At 38.5% G+C, this 21,808-nt stretch overlaps 1 protein-coding gene across 3 annotated transcripts in view; it reads right to left on the reverse strand.

Moving 5' to 3' along the window:
• Positions 1-21,808, reverse strand: part of PIK3C2G (phosphatidylinositol-4-phosphate 3-kinase catalytic subunit type 2 gamma) — a 427,919-nt gene that overhangs the window by 147,695 nt on the left and 258,416 nt on the right. For all 3 annotated transcript variants that reach the window (XM_065940721.1, XM_065940712.1, XM_065940703.1), the window contains 4 exons: positions 11,456-11,548; positions 9,899-10,028; positions 4,421-4,557; positions 1,899-2,068 (listed from right to left, as the gene is read on the reverse strand). In XM_065940721.1, coding sequence (XP_065796793.1) covers positions 1,899-2,068; positions 4,421-4,557; positions 9,899-10,028; positions 11,456-11,548 — 530 coding nt within the window. The remainder of the gene's footprint in view (positions 1-1,898; positions 2,069-4,420; positions 4,558-9,898; positions 10,029-11,455; positions 11,549-21,808) is intronic.

Below are 21,808 nucleotides of genomic sequence, written 5' to 3' on the forward strand. Positions count from 1 at the left end.
GGCAATGTTTTGAAAGTGATGAAAAGTGAAACAACTCCGTTTGTAGGCCTTCAGAAAATAGGAGCTATCAGTTTGTAAGAATTGAACCTTATTATGTAGTTTATATTGGCATTTTAATACCAGATTATGACCATCTGGTGAAAATTCATCTTGTAATATTGTAGCAGACATTTTGATGTCCTCTGTTGAGGAGCTGTTTTTAGCTAAAAGTGACTGATGGGTCTTTGGAATGGTCTGATACCATTTCTACTTTAATATGAAGTTATCTTTTTAAAGCAAGGGACTTTTAGTCTTAGACTTCTGGTTCCCTTGCCTCCAGCTCAAATAAAATAAAACAAAAACCTGTTTATTCACCAGTCTTTTCCATTTCAGTAAATGATATAATTATTTGCAAAGAACAAAAATCCAGGAGTCATCCTTGAATGCTTTCCTTATTTCTTCTACCCACCAGGCCTGTTTTCCCCTCCTGTTAATGATTGACATTAATTGCCCAGTCAATTAGTAGGTCTTGTGGCTCAGATTCCAAAATATGTTTGGAATCTTCCTTACCATTAACGCCTTCCCTTAACTGCTGTAATAGTCTGCTAACTACTTCCATTATTTCACAGGACAGCAGGAGAGAGTTTTGAATCTCATTGAGATCTATCAATGGTTGCCTCTGAACCTTAAGTAAAAGCCATCCTCTACACCATGTCTTCAATGCCTTACTTGATCTGGCCTCCGCCAAACTCTTCATCTTTCTTCCCTACAGCTCACCTCTCTATCCTATCTCCAGGCTCCAAGACCTTCTTCTTGTCACTAGAATGCACCATGCTTAGTCTGTGCTCATGGCTGTTATTTTGGTGTCCTCTCTTCCAGGAATACTCTTCTCATGGATCTCCACAAGGGGATCACTCACTATACAGCTGTCTCTCATTTCTTCCAGGAAGGCTCTCTAAAATATTGGCTTGGCCAAAAAGTTCACTCAGGTTTCTTACAATGTTATGGAAAAACCTGAGCGAACTTCTTGGCCAACACAAATAGCATTCCTCACGCAGTTACTTTCTATCCCAATTCTCAGCTTTTGTTTCTTAGTAAGAAATGAAACCCCTCATTTCCTCATGTTATCTTCTTTGATGTCTGTTATCCATACTAGAAAGAGGTCAGGGTTTGTATTTGCTTCATCCACTGTTGTATCCTCAGAGTCTTGAATGGTAGTTGCTTACTGAATATTTTTGGAATGATTCAAGCCTAATTTAGTCAGGAAGTGTGCTCATTTAAAGGGTGCTCATGTAAACCAGCGTGGTGATTGCTATGGGCAAGATACCAGCTGTATTGAGACCATGAACTCTGTCCTCACTGTCCATTCAAAGCTTATAAGAAAATGAAAATACCATGTTTCAAACAATTCAGACCAAAAGAGGAATAGGATCCTGTGAGAGAAGGCCAATTTAATTCACTAACAATTTGAGGAACCTAATTTGTTCCATTAGGGCTTTCCAGGTGGCTCAGTAGTAAAAAATCTGCCTGCCAATGCAGGAGACACAGGAGGCAAGGCTTTGATCCCTGGGTCAGGAAGATCTAGATAGAGTAGGAAATGACAACCTGCTCCAGTATTCTTGCCTGGAAAATTCCATGGACAGAGGAACCTGTAGGGCTACAGTCCTTGGGGTCACAAAGAGTTGGACACGACTGAGCGTCGCGCACATACACACACACACACACAATTTGTTCCATTAATAATCTATTGAGAAAACTCTTCCCTTCAATATTATTAGCTATGTAATCATGTTTATGTTATCTTAGGGGATTTGAGAGATGTGGAGCAACTCATCTGCTGGGTTTCTATTCTGTTACATGTTATAGATCACTTCAGGAAACTGCTTAATTTCTACAATAAACATGTTTTGAGCACTGACCTTTTTATCCCTCCAAAGGTTTGTGCATGACCCAGGAATTTTCCAAAGTCAATATGAAACATGTGGCCCGACTTTGTTAGCATGATATTGTCGTTGTGTCGGTCGCAGACTCCCAGGATGAATGTTACCACACACCAGCCAGCACAGGAATAGAAAAAATTCCTTAAGACCTAATCAGTTGAAAAACAGTAACACAAAAGTAATATAAACACAAATGAGCAAACACAGAGGTAATGGTAAACGTATGATAAAAAACAGAATTGTATCATCTGGAACCAATTCTACATCTCGGTTGAGAAGATATGATTAAATGGTTGGTTCTTGATATACTACAGAAGAAGGTGAAGCAGTCTGTTCTTTGGCTTAATGAATGTTTTTGTTGAAATGAGAGAAAATATCTTTCATTCAATTAAAGCCAATTTTCATAGTTTATTCATAATGTGATCTTTTAATGTTACAGTTGCACAAGAGTGGATGACTTTTTTCAAGGTAAAAGAAGAAGGAGCAATATGGCTCAATATTGCCTAGTCCTATAGAAATTTAAAAATATCAATTTTGGAATATATGAAGTTTACACAAAATAAACTATATTGAGATGTCTCATCCCTTACAAATATATCATCCAGTTAATGACCCAAAGGGTTTGCTACAGTATATACTTGTGTGGGTGGAAGAAGGTTCCATTAAGTCAGTTGTGGCTTATGTTTCTTTAATGAACACAGGTTTCTTGCCAAAATTCCTTTTTCTACAAAAAAATTGTCTCCTGGGTATACATCATTTTGATGGATGATGGGATGATGAGTGTAACCATGGTGCAACCATGAGTGACAGGCTGAGCCACACATATGGACCTCCTCAGCTAGTGTGGCTGACCCTTGGGAAGGGAAGTCTATGTGACTGGACTACATGCCAGGTCAGTTCCAGGTATCCCAAGTGCCTTAATTTGCCTGTCTCAATTTTCTTTACTTATGAAGATAATAAAATATGTCTCTCACATGGTACTTATGAATATTAAATGTATGTGGAAGCACCTCAAGCAATACAACCTCAGGATTTGTGCCTAACTCAAGTCTCAATTTTGGGAATGGGTAAAAAATAGATTCAAGATAATTTCATCTAATTCTTTGTTATTTGGATTCCCAAACCTGTATTTTGCTGTATTCCATGGCTCAGTTGGTAAAGAATCTGCCTGAAATGCAGGAGACCTGGGTTTGATCCCTGGGTTGGGAAGATCCCCTGGAGAAGGGAAAGGCTACCCACTCCAGTATTCTGTATAGTCCATGGAGTTGCAAAGAGTCGGACACGATTGAGTGACTTTCACTGATTCACTCAATCTCATAGAAGTCTGGAGTGGATTAAATCTTGGGTCTCTCTTGCCTGTCCCAGGCCAACTAGGGTGACCAAACCTCCCAGCTTGCCCAGGACTGAGGGGTTTCCTAGAATGAGCGATGCTTAGGGCTCAAGATGGTTCTGAGTAAATCTGATGCCGACCCACATTGCATCTTTGTCTGAATCAGCATAAAGGTGTCCCTACCTCTCTAGGGGACCTAGCTGTACCAGTTCATGCTTTGGCAAGTGGGGCAAGGCCTGGCTCTAGTCAACTCATTCTTTCATCTAGGAGCCCTGGTTGAGGGCAGAATCTGAACACTGTACACTGCAGGCTAGATGCCAAGGTAAAGTGGGGAAAATGTTTGCAATCAAATGGAACACTACATTTTGTAAATTCTGAGATATAAAAAATGAAAAGTCCATTATGCATTCTGAAAACATTAAAAGAATAAGGCATGAGAAAAGAAAACTTGGCAGAAGAAAATACATTGTAAAGGAAGGAGGGAGATTTATAGAAATTATAGATTGTGGACAAATAGGCAGAGGTAACTTAGAGAAGATAGTTTCAAGAAGCATCATCTCATGTGAGATTGCTGTAAAGGAGACTGCTAAGTCACTATTTATAGCCCAGAATTTCCACCCAGAGCAAAAACCAAACACAGAAAATTTTCCGAGTTAATATACCAGTACCTTGGACTGCAAGAAGATCAAATCAGTCAATTCTAAAGGAAATCAACCCTGAATATTCATTGGTAGGACTGATGCTGAAGCTGAAGGTCCAAATCTTTGGCCACTAATTCAAAGAGCTGCCTCCCTGGAAAAGACCCTGGGGCTGGGAAAGATTGAAGGCAGGAGGAGAAGGGTGTGGCAGAGGATGAGATGGTTAGATAGCATCACCAATTCAATGGACAGGAATTTGAGCAAATTCCAGGAGACAGTGAAGGACAGGGAAGGCTAGCATATGGCAGTCCATAGGGTCAAAAAGAGTCAGACAGGGCTTAACAATTGAACAGCGAAAACAATATACCATTTAAACTGTGTTGTTATTACTAGACTGTGACTGAGTCAATTAGAATTCAAGAGAACTCAAGAACTCAAGAGAACTCTATTTTTTCATAAATCAGAATATCTAATAAGCCAGTGTATATCCTTATTTAAGTACATCATTTAAAATTAGCTACAGAAGGACAAACCTTTTCATAATCCACCTTTAAAGGGTTGTGCTGACTGAACCATTTTTTGATTGTATTTTCTTTCAAGGGTCCTATTGGTCCAAAATGACGATGGATTTTTGCTAGGGTTACAGCATCAGGCACCATCTGCACCAACCCTGGGTGATAAAAAAGAGATTATGGAAACAGCTCTTTCTCTGCAGGATGAAGGATACTTAGGAAACGCATCTTGATCTAGGTAACGACAACAACTAGCATGACTTGGATTACCCCCTCACCCCGCTTTTTTTCTTTTTTCAAATTTTCTTTTCTGAAGGAGTCTTACCTAGATGGTATTCCTTCTAATTTTTCCTAAATCCTGGGGACTGATGAGGCTACTCATGTTTGGTCAGATGTATAAGAAGCATCTATTTCTACTAGATGCTTAGATGTTCCATTAAAACAATAGTAGAAAGTCAGTCTGGGTGGTCTCCCAGAAACCTCACTGAGTCAACAGAGTAGTGAATTAATTAATGTATGGCTTGTGCATTCATTTACAGTTTAAAGGAAGACATTTAAACTTGTATAACAAGCACATCTATGACATAAGTGAATCAAATATAATCTACATGACAAATATTTCAAATATATGATAAAATCAATGTTCAGGTTAATAAATGCTTCACTTACCAGTTTCAATTCTAGGAGTGAACAGAGTAACTCTGCAATAAACATGTACAGAGCCACCTGCTCCTTCCTTCTCAGTCAATATTAAAGGGAAGCTATGATAATTTTTTAACAGAACATACATTGGTTGAACTTCAATAGGACCTTTGACCCACTAACCATCAAGGCTTCTTTTCACTGTGTTCCTAAGGCTATTGGCATGTAAATATTTTCAAACCTTCTGATTTTTATTCTGTACAGAACAGCAATTTAAACCCAGCATTTAAAATTCTCCTAGGACTAAAGCCCAATAAACAACCTGTAATCTACAGTTCTGTAAATAAAGTCATTGAAAGAAATTAGAGTTGAGAATTTCTGATTTCCACAATCTTCAACAGATGCAAGAGTTGCAAACACAAATGCCCAAAGGGATCAGGGACATAAATGTAACTATATAAAAAGATAGTTAAGTTTTAAAAATTGACTGTTTCGTGTCTACCTTAAAAATATTCAAATTAAACAACAAACGAGTAGATCATAGTAATGGTAGGCAGAACACTTCTCTGTGTTGGATTTGGCCAGCAGCAGCTGGTTGTACCCTTCATCTCTCTCTCTCTCTCTCTCTCTCTCTTTTATTTGTCAGCCTGAATGTCTTAATATTCAATAGCCCAGCCCAGGGGTGACCATTTGGCATCTACATTGTTGGATCAGAGAGAAACTTAAAACATGGAGAGTGGGAATAGAATGCTGCAAAATATAACATATTAAAATTAATTTGTTGAAAACAAAAAAAAGAAGGAACTGTAACACCCCAGAGATAAATCCGAGTCATATCTTTAATATCATTTCTCCCTCCCTGCCTAACAGTATTTGGCTCTTGTGCAGGTATTCCCTTGCTTATAGAGATAGTGAATGTAAAACTTAACATTTGACAGTAATATAGTTACTTTGGAAACAGTAATATAATTCCTTTTTCCAACCCTGAAATTTTCCTTCATTCTTCCAGTTCCTCCATTTAATACTTTCTAACAGAAAACCACGGCACCTGGCTCCATGGTGCTTCATCGCCACCTCGCATTTGTTGTTGTTCAGTCACTGAGTCATGTCTGACTCTTTGCGACCCCATGGACTGTAGCCCACCAGGCTCCTCTGTTCATGGGGTTTCCCAGGCAAGAATACTAGAGTGGGTTACCATTTCCTTCTCCAGGGGATCTTCCTGACCTAGGAATTAAACCCACAGGTCCTGCATTGGCAGGCAATTCTTTACCACTGAGCCACCAGGGAAGCCCTGTGCATCTGACCACACCCCCGACGAGCACGTAGATTAGCGCACCCCTTAGATATGGTACTGTAGCAAAGTCAGTTATGCTTCAGACCTCATTTGTCTTCAGGGAGTTAATCACTGCTAAATCCCAAGTCATTTATCATAAGTCTTTCATTGCTGACTACCCGGAAAACTTTGTACCTCATTTATAACAATCATGGTGGCTAAATTCTGCCCATTAATTAAAACCATAATTTACATTTTTATACATTTTAAGCTATTGTGTATTATACACCTTTTAAACATGTCTAGCATAATTCTTTGCACATTGGGTAACATGTGTTTCTCCAATCCCATAGTTCTGTAATACAGCATTTCTCAAAATTTAATGCCCATATGTATTGCCTGAGGATCTTGTCAAAATGTAGGTTATGGTTCAGTAGGGTGGAGGTGGGGCCTGAGATTCTGAATTTCTAACAAGTTCGCAGGTGATGTCATGTTGCTGGTTCATAGGTCACACTTTAAGTAGCAAGGTTCTTAGGGAGAAAACTTTTTAAGATGGTATCAGACAAGGTGTGCATGCATGCTTAGTCACTAAATCGTGTCTGACTCTTTGCAACTCTATGGACTGTAGCCTGCCAGCTTCCTCTGCCCATGGGATTTCTCAGGCAATAATACTGGAGTGGGTTTCCATTTCCTTCTCCAAGATATCTTCCTGACTCAAGGATTGAATTCATGTTTCCTGTATTGGTAGATGGGTTCTTTACCACTGAGCCACCAGGGAAGCCCCCATCTTATAAGGTAGTGGTTCTCAAAAAAAGGTGCCTGAGAAACACCAGAGCAGCTTTTTGTAATCATTGAGACTGAGCCTCTCCACTTTCCATCACCCTCCCCACCCCTGCCCAGTAGAGAGCTTGATTTAGTAACCTGGCTGGATCCTAGATGTAACTGTTCCAATTTTCCTAAGTAATTTTTATCCCATCAAATCTGGAGCAAATCTGGAGCAATAAAAGAAATCCTAAAGAAATTTTATCTGTTTGATAATCTCTCCCAAAGTTCCTACAACACCATATCCCAAGTAGTCATGAGAATTAACAATGCTGATAAAGTTATATTAACTTTTGGCCTGGAGTATACTCTCCTTAAGACCAACAGCCCTGTTTAGGTCGTTTTAGTATTCCTATCTTTGTGACAGGTGTCCCCAGCGGATCAGCAGTAAAGAATCCGACTGCAGTGCAGGAGACACAGAGACATGTGTTCGGTCCCTGTGTCAGGAAGATCCCCTGGAGAAGGGGATGGGAACCTACTCCAGTATTCTTGCTTGGCGAATGCCATGGAGAGAAGAGCCTGGAGGGCTACAGTCCATTGTGTTGCAAAGCATAGGATACTAGGGACTTAGGACACATGCATTTTACTTTGTGACATTTCTTGAGAACAGTAGATATTTAATAACCCTTGGAACCTGATTAAAAATGGAACCTAAATACCTAAAATAAGACATTTGCTTTAATGATCGCCATTTCAGTGGAAGAAGTATTTTTCCATTATAATCTCACAACTAAAGAAATTGTTGGTAGATAGTGGGGAAGAATAACTTGTTTGCCTAATTATATTTGTAACTTTGGGCAAGTCTAGAGTTATTTTTGCTGAATTATTTTATGAATGTTAAAAGTTTTAGTCTCCATTACATCCCTATGATTGTAAACAGAGAAACAAAGAGATGGAATTGAAGAATTCCACTGAGGTTATTGCTGTATTCAATTTCTGAATAAAAAGTAATCCGTGCGACATCAAGAAGCTCAGCTTGGTTCATCTAAGCCTTGGCTCATTCTTACCCTTTCAACATATTAAGATATGAAAGAATTAGGTCATTTATGTGAGAAAAGGGAGAATAAAACTGAAGGAATAAGGATCTCTGAGTAGCAGTAATAAAAGACTTTCAGGATTTAGAACATTAGAAGTTCAGGAGTGGTACACTTGGCATGGAAACAAAGGCCTTATTATCAGAATCAAAATAATTGGGTAGTTTGACTTGTAACAGTAACCCTGAACTATCTAGCTGCAAGTTAACTAGGAGATGCTTCCATGTTTAGTTTCTAAAATCTTGAATCTCAGTTGGCTTGGGGACTGAGCCTCGGTATGGGACCCCAGGAACTGGAGGATGCATGGAGGCAGTAGCAGTTTTTCTTTTAAAATGATGGGTTTAAATTGTAGTTCTGTCTGAATTAAAAAAAAAAAAACCAACATAATCCCTTTTCCAATTCTATGATTATTTTATCCCTTTGTTTATGCAGATGTATCTTCTATGCTGCTGCTGACTAGTGCTCAGTTTTGTCTGACTCTTTGCACCCCCATGGACTGTAGCCCGCCAGGTTCCTCGGTCCATGGGATTTTCCAGGCAAGAATGCTGGAGTGGGTTGCCATTTCCTTCTCCAGGGGATCTTGCCAACCCACGGATTGAACTTGGGTCTTTTGTATCTGCTGTACTGGCAGCAGATTCTTTAGCACTAGTATCACCTGGGAAGCCCATATTGTCTATATTTCATACCAATTAATTTAATGAAATTTTAAGTGGCAATGGCCACATGTAAAAAAATCATGATACCTTAGAAATTATTTCTTCAATTTAGCATGATTGTAATTAAGTACAACTTTTACTTCTGATGTCTGCTTATTTGTGTGGATCCTCAACATTTTATTTTCATTGAAAATGTGCACATATGTAATTATATTTCCATATTAACATCTTGGCTTTTATAAAGAGAAATGCTGAAGTAAGTTCAAAGTTTGCATATAGATCATCTTTGATTGTTGATATCACATTTTACTCAAAGGTCTTTCAGAAACTAAGTGCGTGTTTATAACTTATTTAGAATTTTCAGAACTCCTTTAAGTGTTTGCAACTTTGTAAATTTTGTCTTAATTGGAAACAATTGTAATTTTTATGAATAAGCAGATCTTTCTATTATCAGCTTAAAAAAGAGAAAAAATATGAATTATTAATGTAAGTAACCCTTAAAGACACTCAAAAGAATATTACAGTTAACATTTGAGTTGTTAGAGTCCTGATTAATATTTAGAAAGACATTATGCTTTATATAAATCATCTTTGTTTATTGTTTTTGAAACTAATTTTTTTTTTTTTTAAAGAAGAATGACTATGTTTGGGGCTTCTCAAGTGGTGCTAGTGGTGGTAAAGAACCTGCCTGCCAAAGCAGAAGACTTAAGAGATGCAAGTTTGATCCCTGGGTTGGGAAGATCCTCTGGAGGAGGAGGAAATGGCAACCCACTCCAGTATCCTTGCCTGGAATCCCATGGACAGAGAAGCCTGGCGGGCTACAGTCCATAGAGCCACAAAGAGTCAGACACGACTGAAGTGACTTTAGTCACTTGATGATATTAAATTATCTTGGCTTATTGTTTTTGAAACTAATTCTTTGTTAAAAAAAAATAAAAGAAGAATGACTATGTTTAGTTCTTTGGATTTTAAAATTTTTCATCTAAAATGAAAGTTGTAGAAAGTCTGAGGGCATATTACCAATAAATGTATGAGATAAGTAAAGTAAGCCAGCTTTCTAATCTATACTGACCTTGGCCTTTTCCTGTGGATAGACATCTATAAATGATCATTTGCATATCCAGGCCCTCCTGCAGCCAAATATTGTCCATCACTTGAATAATCTGCAGAACAAGCATATCCTGACGAAGATCATCTCCAGCCTGTTAGAAACAAAATTATAGACTCTGGGTTTCTCCTTGAATTCCATTGAAAGTTTTCAACAACAGTATATGTCATTTCCTTCTCTGAATAACTTTCCAGCCTGACTTAGGGTGGTTTCAGTTGTTCTGTTAGCACTGAGTACCCTGTGTTTCTGATAGAAGATCAAAGAAAATAAGAACTTTCTTTTAAATGATTATAGAAGCTTTAGCCATCAAATTAGAAGTGTCTTGGAATGTTGTTCCCTGATACCAATCTTTCAACTTACTATCCATGTGCAGCCTCTTCACCTCAAAGTCTGGTGAAGAGAGGCTAGACAAACGTTCATTCAAATTTCAAACTCAGCCAAGTGACATCTCTTTAAAAGTAACATATTTGATGTGTTACAAATTTATACACTGATATACAGTTAGATTACCTGGAGCTTCTTGACTGGGAGTATAAATAGCATATATATGATTCATCAGACTGACTCATTGACTTCTCTTACTTTGAAGGCAGTTACAGAGTTTTCAGAATAAATGGCCTTTGATAACAAGAAATCATAAAGGGTGATTTTCTAGCATAGGTGAAGGAAATGGAAAATGTCCAAAGGGGAAGGACAGTTCTATGCTGTTAGCTACCAAGAGGCTCAGCTTTGAAAATGCTTTCTAAATTATATGCAGAAGGCTGTGTGCCACGATGAGATTTTGTGTGGTTCTTTTTCCTTCACTAAAAATGCAGTGCTGGGGGAACTCTTAATGCTTGAGGTTACACAGATCACAGCAAAAATATGGATGTACTAATAAGTGTGATCCTTAAACTAGTCATAATTGAATACAAATTCCACTCTGAGACCTTGTTTTCTGGTTTGGCTGAGTCATTTAACACATTAATCGAATGACCGGCGAATGTTTCCTTTGTTCCTACTGAACTGTAGGTAACTTTTTGCTCTACTGTCCCATGGGATTCATGATAAAGACTGCTATGGCCCATATTTATGTTTTATTTAAAAAGAAGACAACAACCCAAATTACTAAAATAAGCAAGTGCTCACTAAGAAAAATTTTATGTTAAATCATATCGTTTGAGTTGCAACTGATTTTGATTCAAATTTAGTATGGAGGCCAAAAGAAGACTCTCCCCCGAGAAACTTACCACAATTCTGCTTTCTGTACTACTCAAAAGTGATCATATAACTTCATTTATTGAAACATACCTCCCAGAGTTTTGCACTGAAGATTCATTGGCTTTGAGCCAGTAATGTTGGATTTATTGCCAATCATAGTTTGGCATGTACTATAATTCTGTGAAAATGCGGAATCGAAAATAACTGGCATCTTCTGTGCTGTTGCCAGAGGAATAGAGCTATACTAATTTATTTTTCTGAGTAATAAATCAATAGTCCTATCTATGGGATCAATTTGATGTTTCAGGAGAGCTACTGTACCTTAAAAATGACACTGATGTTTTTGCCCATTGGATTGGCATTAATGAAAGTAATCTTCAACGGCAAAGCATTAGATGTGAAATATGAACATGCCTACAGGACAAAAGCAAGAGAAATATGGTGAGCAAAATAAAGCAAAAAGAACAGTTTGAAATCATGGCCCCAGCGGAATCTGTTATATGAGCAAATGTAACACATATGAATAATTTTTACACTTTGAAACAAAGAAACATATTTATTTAAAAAAAGGCTTTAGTCTACCAACCAAAGCCTTCATTTGTAAACTAAAAAGCCAGCTTTTCAGCAGGTTATAAATCTTCCAGTACATTTTTTCCTCACTGAGCACTGATGGTGTGTAGGGGGTTTAAATAAACTAAGTAGTATGTAGGTATTGTGCTTTTGCTGGTTGGTTAATATCTAAAAGATGAAATTGCTATTTAAAAAGTATATATTTCCTTTTCATTCTTTCTGTCCAATAGCATATTTTAAGGAAACATGGATACAGAGTTAAGAAAGACCTGAATACAAATTTGGACTCTGATACAAAGGGAAGCTGGCTTCCCAGGCGGCTCTAGTGGTGAAGAACGTGCCTGCCGATGCAGGAGACATAAGAAATGTGGGTTTGATCCCTGGATTGGGAGGATCCCCTGGAGGAGGGCATGGCAACCCACTCCAGTATTCTTGCCTGGAGAATCTCTTGGACAGAGTAGCCTGGCAGTCTACAATCCATAGGATTGCAGAGTCAGACACGATTGGAGCGACTTAGCATGCACGCACAGTGTGAAGTAAGCCGTAAAGAAAAACAAATATTTTGTATTAACACATATATGTGGAATCTAGTCAATCCAGCCAATCCATCCTAAAGGAAATCAGTCCTGAATATTCACTGGAAGGACTGATGTTGAAGCTGAAACTCCAATACTTTGGCCACCTGATGCGAAGAACTGACTCATTTGAAATGACCCTGATGCTGGGAAAGACTGAAGGCAGGAGAAGGGGACAACAGAGGATGAGATGGTTGGATGGTATCACCAACTCAATGGACATGAGTTTGAGCAAGCTCCAGGAGTTGGTGATGGACAGGGAAGCCTGGCATGCTGCAGTCCATGGAGTCGCAGAGTTGGACATGGCTGAGTGACTGAACTGAACTGATGGAATCTAGAAAAATGGTAATGATGAACCTTTTGGCAGGGCAGGAATAGAGATGTAATTGTTGAGAACAAACCTGTGGACACCGTGGAGGAGGAAGAGGGTGAGACAAAAGGAAAGAGTAACACTGATATATACACTACCACATGTAAAATAGATAGCTAGTGGGGAGTGTCTATATAACAGAGAAGAGAGCTCAGCATGGTACTCTGTGACAACATAGAGGGTAGGATGGGGAGGTGGGAGGGAGGTTCAATAACAATATGTATGTTGTTATTTTTGTTTAGTTTCTGAGTCATGTCCAACTCTTTGTGACCGCATGGACTGTAGCCCTCCAGGTTCCTTTGTTCATGGGATTTTCGAGGCAGGAATGCTGGAGTAGGTTGCCATTTCCTTCTGTAGACAATTTACCTGACTCAGGGATCAAACGTGTGTCTCCTGCTTAAGCAGGCAAATTTTTAGTTAGCTAAAAATTTAGTTAGCTCAGCTAACTTGGAAGCCTGAATAAACACACACACACACACACACACACACACACACACACACACATCAGTTCAATTCAATTGCTCAGTCATGTCTGACTCTTTGCGACCCCATGGACTGTAGCATGCGAGGCCTCCCTATCCGTCACCAACTCCTGGAGCTTACTCAAACTTATGTCCATTGAGTCGGTGATGCCATCCAACCATCTCATCCTCTGATGTCCCCTTCTCCTCCTGCCCTCAATCTTTCCCAGCATCAGGGTCTTTTCCAATGAGTCAGTTCTTCACATCAGGTGGCCAGAGTGTTGGAGTCTCAGCGACATCAGTCCTTCCAATGAACACCCAAGACTGATCTGCTTTAGAATGGACTGGTTGGATCTCCTTGCAGTCCAAGGGACTCTCAAGAGTCTTCTCCAACACCACAGTTCAAAAGCATCAATTCTTTGGCACTCAGCCTTCTTCATAGTCCAACTCTCACATCCATACATGACTACTGGAAAAATTATAGCTTTGACAAAACAGACCTTTGCTGGCAAAGTAATGTCTCTGCTTTTTAATATGCTGTCTAGGTTGGTCATAAATTTTCTTGCAAGGAGTAAGTGTCTTTTAATTTCATGGTTGCAGTAACCATCTGCAGTGATTTTGGAGCCCCCAAAATAAAGTCTCTCACTGTTTCCATTGTTTCCCCATTTATTTGCCATGAAGTGTTGGGACCAGATGTCATGATCTTAGTTGTCTGAATGTTGAGCTTTAAGCCAACTTTTTCACTCTCCTCTTTCACTTTCATCAAAAGGCTCTTTAGTCCTTCACTTTCTGCCATAATGGTAGTGTCATCTGCATATCTGAGGTTACTGATGTTTTTCCCAGGAATCTTGATTCCAGCTTGTGCTTCATCCAGCCTGGCATTTTGCATGATGTACTCTGCATACAAGTTAAATAAGCGGGGTGAAAATATACAGCCTTGAAGTATTCTTTTCCTGATTTGGAAGCAGTCTATTGTTCCATGTCCACTTCTAACTGTTGCTTCTTGACCTACATACAGATTTCTCAGGAGGCAGGTCAGGTGGTCTGGTATTTCCATCTCTTGAAGAATTTTCTACAGTTTGTTGTGATCCACACAGTTAAAAGATTTAGCATAGTCAGTGAAGCAGTAGATGTTTTTCTGGAACTCTCTTGCTTTTTCAATGATCCAGTGGAAGTTGGTAATTTGATCTCTGGTTCCTCTGCCTTTTCTAAATCCAACTTGAACATGTGGAAGTTCATGGTTCATGTACTGTTGAAGACTGACTTGGAGAATTTTGAGCATTACTTTGTCAGCATGTGAGATGAGTACAATTGTGTGGTAGTTTGAGCATCCTTTGGCATTGTCTTTTCTTTGGAATTGGAATGAAAACTCACCTTTTCCAGTCCTGTGGCCACTGCTGAGTTTTCCAAACTTGTTGACATATTGAGTGCAGCACTTTCATAGCATTATCTTTTAGGATTTGAAATAGTTCAACTGGAATTCTGTCATCTCCATTAGCTTTGTTCATAGTTTGCTTCATAAGGCCCACTTGACTTCGCATTCCAGGATGCCTGGTTCTAGGTGAGTGATCACACCATCGTGGTTATCTGCGTCATGAAGATCTTTTTTTGTTCTTCTGTGTATTTTTGCCACTTCTTCTTAATATCTTCTGCTTCTGTTAGGTCCATGCCATTTCTGTCCTATATTGTGCCCATTTTTGCATGAAATGTTACCTTGGTATCTGTACTTTTCTTGAAGAGATCCCTAGTCTTTCCCATTCTATTATTTTCCCTTATTTATTTTTGTAAATTAATTTATTTTTTATTGAAGGATAATTTCTTTACAGAATTTTTCTGTTTTCTGTCAAACCTCAAAATGAGTCAACCATTGATATACATATATCCCCTCCCTTTTGAAATTTCCTCCCATTTCCCTCCCCATCCGACCCCTCTAGGTTGATATAGAGCCCCTGTTTGAGTTTCCTGAGCCAGACAGAATTCTAGTTGGCTATCTATTTTACACATGGTAATTTACATTTCCATGTCACTCTCTCCATACATCTCACCCTCTCCTCCCCTCTCCCCATGTCCTTAAGTCTATTCTCTGTCTGTTTCTCCATTGTTGCCCTATAAATAAATTCTTCAGTACCATTTTTCTAGATTCCATATATATGTGTTAGAATACAGTATTTATCTTTCTCTTTCAAACTCACTTCACTCTATACAATAGGTTCTAGGTTCATCCACCTCATTAGAACTGAATAAAATGTGTTCCTTTTTATGGCTGAGTAATATTCCATTGTGTGTATATACCACAACTTCTTTATCCATTCATCTAGGTTGCTTCCATCTTCTACCTATTGTAAATAGTGCTGCAATGAATAATGGGATACATGTGTCTTTTTCAAGTTTGTTTTCCTCAGGGTATATGCCTAGGAGTAGGATTGTTGTTTTCTTTCCTAGCTTTTTAAGGAATCCCCATACCATCTTTCATAGTGGCTGTATCAAATTACATTCCTACCAACAGTGCAAGAGTGTTCCCTTTTCTCCACACTCTCTCTGGCATTTATTGTTTGTAGACTTTTTGATGATGGCCATTCTGATCAGTGTGAGGTGATATCTCATTATGGTTTTGATTTGCATTTCTCTAATAATGAGTGATGTTGAGCATCATTTCACGTGCTTGTTAGCCATCCATATGTCTTCTTCAGTGAAATGTCTGTTTAGGTCTTTTTCCCACTTTTTGATTGGGTTGTTTGTTTTTCTGGCATTGAGTTGTATGAGCTGCTTGTATATTTTGGAAATTAATCCTTTGTCAGTTGTTTCATTTGCTATTATTTTCTCCCATTCTGAGGGTTTTCTTTTCATCCTGCTTATAGTTTCCTTTTCTGTGCAAAAGCTTTTAAATTTAATCAGGTCCCACTTGTTTACTTTCTTTTTCTTTTTTTTTTTTTTTTATAGGTTGGAGGCTATTTACTTTACAATATTGTAGTGGTTTTAGCCATACATTGACATGAATGGATTTACATGTGTTCCCCATCCTGATCCCCCCTCCCACCTCCCTCCCCATCCCATCCCTTTGGGTCTTCCCAGTGCACCAGCCCTGAGCACTTGTCTCATGCATCCAACCTGGGCTGGTGATCTGTTTCACCCTTGATAGTATACTTGTTTCAATGCTATTCTCTCAGGACATCCCACCCTCGCCTTCTCCCACAGAGTCCCAAAGTATGTTCTGTACTTCTGTGTCTCTTTTTCTGTTTTGTATATAGGGTTATCGTTACCATCTTTCTAAATTCCATAGATATGCGTTAGTATACTGTATTGGTGTTTATCTTTCTGGCTTACTTCACTCTGTATAATGGGCTCCAGTTTCATCCATCTCATTAGAACTGATTCAAGTGAATTCTTTTTAATGGCTGAGTAATATTCCATGGTGTATATGTACCACAGCTTCCTTATCCATTCATCTGCTGATGGGCATCTAGGTTGCTTCCATGTCCTGGCTATTATAAACAGTGCTGCGATGAACATTGGGGTGCACATGTCTCTTTCAGATCTGGTTTCCTTGGTGTGTATGCCCAGGAGTGGTATTGCTGGGTCATATGGCAGTTCTATTTCCAGTTTTTTAAGCAATCTCCACACTGTTCTCCATAGTGGCTGTACTAGTTTGCATTCCCACCAACAGTGTAAGAGGGTTCCCTTTTCTCTGCACCCTCTCCAGCATTTATTGCTTGTAGACTTTTGGATAGCAGCCATTCTGACTGGCATGTAATGGTACCTCATTATGGTTTTGATTTGCATTTCTCTGATAATGAGTGATGTTGAGCATATTTTCCTGTGTTTGTTAGCCATCTGTATGTCTTCTTTGGAGAAATGTCTGTTTAGTTTAGTAGGAGGAATCAACCTGCCTGACTTCAGGCTCTACTACAAAGCCACAGGCATCAAGACAGTATGGTACTGGCACAAAGACAGAAATATAGATCAATGGGACAGAATAGAAAGCCCAGAGATGAATCCACGTACCTATGGACATCTTATCTTCGACAAGCGAGGCAAGGATATACAATGGAAAAAAGACAACCTCTTTAACAAGTGGTGCTGGGAAAACTGGTCAACCACTTGTAAAAGAATGAAACTAGAACACCTTCTAACACCATACACAAAAATAAACTCAAAATGGATTAAAGATCTAAATGTAAGACCAGAAACTATAACTCCTAGAGGAGAACATAGGTAAAACACTCTCTGACATAAATCACAGCAGGATCCTCTATGACCCACCTCCCAGAATATTGGAAATAAAAGTAAAAATAAACAAATAGGACCTAATTAAACTTAACACCTTTTGCACAACAAAGGAAACTATAAACAAGGTGAAAAGACAGCCCTCAGAATGGGAGAAAATAATAGCAAACGAAGCAACAGACAAAGGATTAATCTCAAAAAACAAGCAACTCCTGCAGCTCAATTTCAGAAAAATAAATGACCCAATCTAAAAATGGGCCAAAGAACTAAACACTTGTTTACATTTGTAAGTAGATGGGTCATAGAGGATCTTGCTTTGATTTATGTCATCCAGTGTTCAACCTATGTTTTCCTCTAAAAGTTTTATAGTTTCTGGTCTTACATTTAGGTCTTTAAGCCATTTTGAGTTTATCTTTGTATATGGTGTTAGGAAGTGTTTTAATTTCATTCTTTTATATGTAGTTGTCCAGTTTTCCCAACACCATTTACTGAAGTTGCTATCTTTGCCCCATTGTATATTCTTGCCTCCTTTGTCAAAAATAAGGTACCCGTAGATGCATGGGTTTATTTCTGGGCTTTCTATCTTGTTCCATTGGTCTACCTTTCTGTTTTTGTTCCAGTACCATACCGTCTTGATGACTGTAGCTTTGTAGTATAATCTGCAGTCAAAAAGGTTGATTCCTCCAGCTGCATTCTTCTTTCTCAAGACTACTTTGGCTATTCGGGGTCTTTTGTGTTTCCATATGAATTGTGACATTTTTTGTTCTAGTTTTGTGAAATATGCATTGGTAATTTGATAGAGATTGCATTTAATCTGTAGATTGTATTTGGTAGTATAGTCATTTTCACAATATGATTGTGAAAGTATATGATTCTTCCTACCCAGGAACATGAAATATCTCTCCATCTGTTTACGTCGTCTTTGACTTCTTTCATTAGTGTCTTATAATTTTGTGGGTAGAGTTCTTTCTTCTCCTTAGGTAAGTTTATTCCTAGATTTTTAATTCTCTCTGTTGCAATGGTGAATTGGGTTGATTCCTTTATTGCTCTTTCTGATTTTTTCATTGTTAATATATAGAAATGCAAATGCTTTCTGTGTATTGATTTTGTACCCCGTAATTTTGCTAAATTCACTGATTAGCTCTAGTAATTTTCTGATACTATCCTTAGGGTTTTCTATGTATAGTATCATGTCATCTGCAAACGGTGAGAGCTTTACTTCTTTTCTGATCTGGATTCCTTTTATTTCTTTTTCTTCTCTGATCGCTGTACCTGGGACTTCCAGAAATGGGTCAAATAACAGTGGCGAAAGTGGACACCCTTGTCTTGTTCTGATCTTAGGGAAACTGCTTTCAGTTTTTCACCATTGAGAATAATGTTTGCTGCTGCTGCTGCTAAGTTGCTTCAGTCATGTCTGACTCTGTGCGACCCCATAGCCTACCATGCTCCTCCGTCCCTGGGATTCTCCAGGCAAGAACACTGGAGTGGGTTGCCACTGCCTTCTCCAATGCATGAAAGTGAAAAGTGAAAGTGAAGTTGCTCAGTCGTGTCTGACTCTTTGCGACTCCATGGATTGTAGCCTACCAGGCTCCTCCGTCTGTGGGATTTTCCAGGCAAGATTACTGGAGTGGGTCGCCATTGCCTTCTCCAATAGCGTGAATGTGAAGTGATAGTAGCTCAGTCATGTCCACCTCTTTGCAACCCCATGGACTATACAGTCCATTGAATTCTCCAGGCCAGAATACTGGAGTGGGTAGCCTTTCCCTTCTCCAGGGGATCTTTCCAACACAGCAATCGAACCCAGGTCTACCACATTGCAGATGGAATCTTTACCAGCTGAGCCACAAGGGAAGTCCACAAGTGGAATGTCTCCTTTGAGCCAGAGTTGAACCAGTGACCTAAGGATGCATCTCGGTTAGAGTGTCAACTACAGTCCTCCACTCTACCAACTGAACTATCAAAGGAACTTAAGGAGAAGGAAAGACACAATGTTTGCTGTAGGCTTATCACATATGGGCTTTACTATGTTGAGGTAGCTTCCTTATATACCCATTTTTTAGAGTTTTAATCATAGATATGGATGTGAGAGTTGGACTGTGAAGAAAGCTGAGGGCCGAAAAATTGATGCTTTTGAACTGTGGTGTTGGAGAAGACTCTTGAGAGTCCCTTGGACTGCAAGGAGATCCAACCAATCCATCCTAAAGGAGATCAGTCCTGGGTGTTCATTGGAAGGACTGATGTTGAATCTGAAACCAATACTTTGGCCACCTCATGCGAAGAGTTGACTCATTGGAAAAGACCCTGATGCTCGAAGGGATTGGGGGCAGGAGGAGAAGGGGACAACAGAGGATGAAATGGCTGGATGGCATCACCGACTTGATGGACATGAGTTTGAGTAAACTCCGGGAGTTGGTGATGGACAGGGAGGCCTGGAGTGCTGCGATTCATGGGGTTGCAAAGAGTCGGACACAACTGAGCTACTGAACTGAACTGAACTGAATCATAGATAGGTGCTGAATTTTGTCAAAAGCTTTTTCTGCATCTATTGAGATGATCATATGGTTTGTCTTTCAATTTTTTAATATGGTGTATCACATTGATTGATTTCTGTATATTGAAGAATCCTTGCATCCCTGAAATAAATCCAACTTGATCATGGTGTATGAGCTTTTTGATGTGTTGCTGATTTCTGTTTGATAAAAATTTTTTGAGGACATTTGCATCCATGTTCATCAGTGATATTGGCCTGCAGTTTTCTTTTCTTGTGTTGTCTTTGGTTTTGTTATGAAGGTGATTTTGGCCTCATAGAATGAATTGGGAAGTGTTCCTTCCTCTGCAATTTTTTGAAAGAGCTTTAAAAGGATAGGCATTAGCTCCTCTCTAAATGTTTGATAGAATTCTCCTGTGAAGCCATCTGGTCCTGGACTTTTGTTGGGAGATTTTTGATAACAGCCTTAATATCAGTGCTTGAAATTGGGTTGTTCAAAACTTCTATTTCTTCCTGATTCAGTTTTGGAAGACTGAACTTTTCTAAGTTCTTCCGTTTCTTCCAGGCTATCTATTTTATTGCCATATAGTTGTTCATAATAGTTTCTTATAAGTCTTTGTATCTCTGCATTGTCTGTTGTAACCTCTCCTTTTTCATTTCTAATTTTGTTGATTTGATTCTTCTCTCTTTTTTTCTTGATGAGTCTGGCTAAGTGTTTGTCAATTTTGTTTATCTTCTCAAAGAAACAGCTTTTAGTTTTATTAATCTTTACTATTGTTTCTTTCACTTCTTTTTCATTTATTTCTTCTTGGATCTTTATGATTTCTTTCCTTCTACTAATTATGGGGGTTTCTTCTTCTTCTTTTTCCAGCTGCTTTAGGTATAAAGTTAGGTTGTCTATTTAATGTTTTCCTTGTTTTGCGAAGTAGGATTGTATTGCAATAAATTTCCCTCTTAGAACCACTTTTGCTGCATCCCATAGGTTTTGAATTGTCATGTTCTCATTGTCATTTGTTTCTAAAAATTTTTTGATTTCCCTTTTGATTTCTTCATTAGCCTGTGGTTATTTAGAAATATGTTGTTTAATCTCCATGTGTTTGTGTTTCTTACAGTTTTTTTCTTGTAATTAATATTTAGTCTCATAGTGTTGTGGTCAGAGAAGATGCTTGATATGATTTCAATTTTCTTAAATTTACTGAGGTTTGATTTGTGACCCAAGTCTATCCTGAAGAATGTTCTATGTGCACTTGAAAAGAAGGTGTATTCTTTTGCATTTGAATGGAATGTCCTGAAGATATTGATGAGATCCATTTCATCTAATGTATCATTGAAGACTTGTGTTTCCTTCTTAATTTTCTGTTTTGATGATCTGTGCATTGGTGTGAGAGGGGTGTTAGAGTCTCCTACTATTATTGTGTTACCGTTAATCTCTCCTTTTATGTCTGTTCATGTTTGTCTTATGTATTGAGGTGCTCTTATGTTTGGTACAAAGATATTTACAATTGTTATGTCTTCCTCTTGGATAGATCCCTTGATCATTATGTACTGTCCTTCCTTATCTCTTGTAATCTTTTTTATTTTAAGGTTTATTTTGTCTGATATGAGAATTGCTCCTCCAGCTTTCTTTTGCTTCCCATTTGCATGGAATATATTTTTCCATCCTCTCACTTTCAGTCTATATATGTCTTTAGGTCTGAACTGGGTTTCTTGTAGACAGCATATATATGGTCTTGTATCCATTCTGCCATTCTGTGTATTTTGGTTTTAGCATTTAATCCATTTACATTTAAAGTAATTATTGAGATATCTATATCTATATAGATGTATATGTTTATATATACACTCCTATTGCCATTTTCTGTCTGTTTGGGGTTGATTTTGTAGATATATATATCTATATAGATGTATATATACACTCCTATTGCCATTTTCTGTCTATTTGGGGCTGATTTTGTAGATCTTTATCCTTCTCTTGTATTTCTTGAC

The sequence above is a fragment of the Muntiacus reevesi genome, chromosome 1 (genome assembly GCF_963930625.1).
Source record: "Muntiacus reevesi chromosome 1, mMunRee1.1, whole genome shotgun sequence".
Taxonomy (NCBI): domain Eukaryota; kingdom Metazoa; phylum Chordata; class Mammalia; order Artiodactyla; family Cervidae; genus Muntiacus; species Muntiacus reevesi.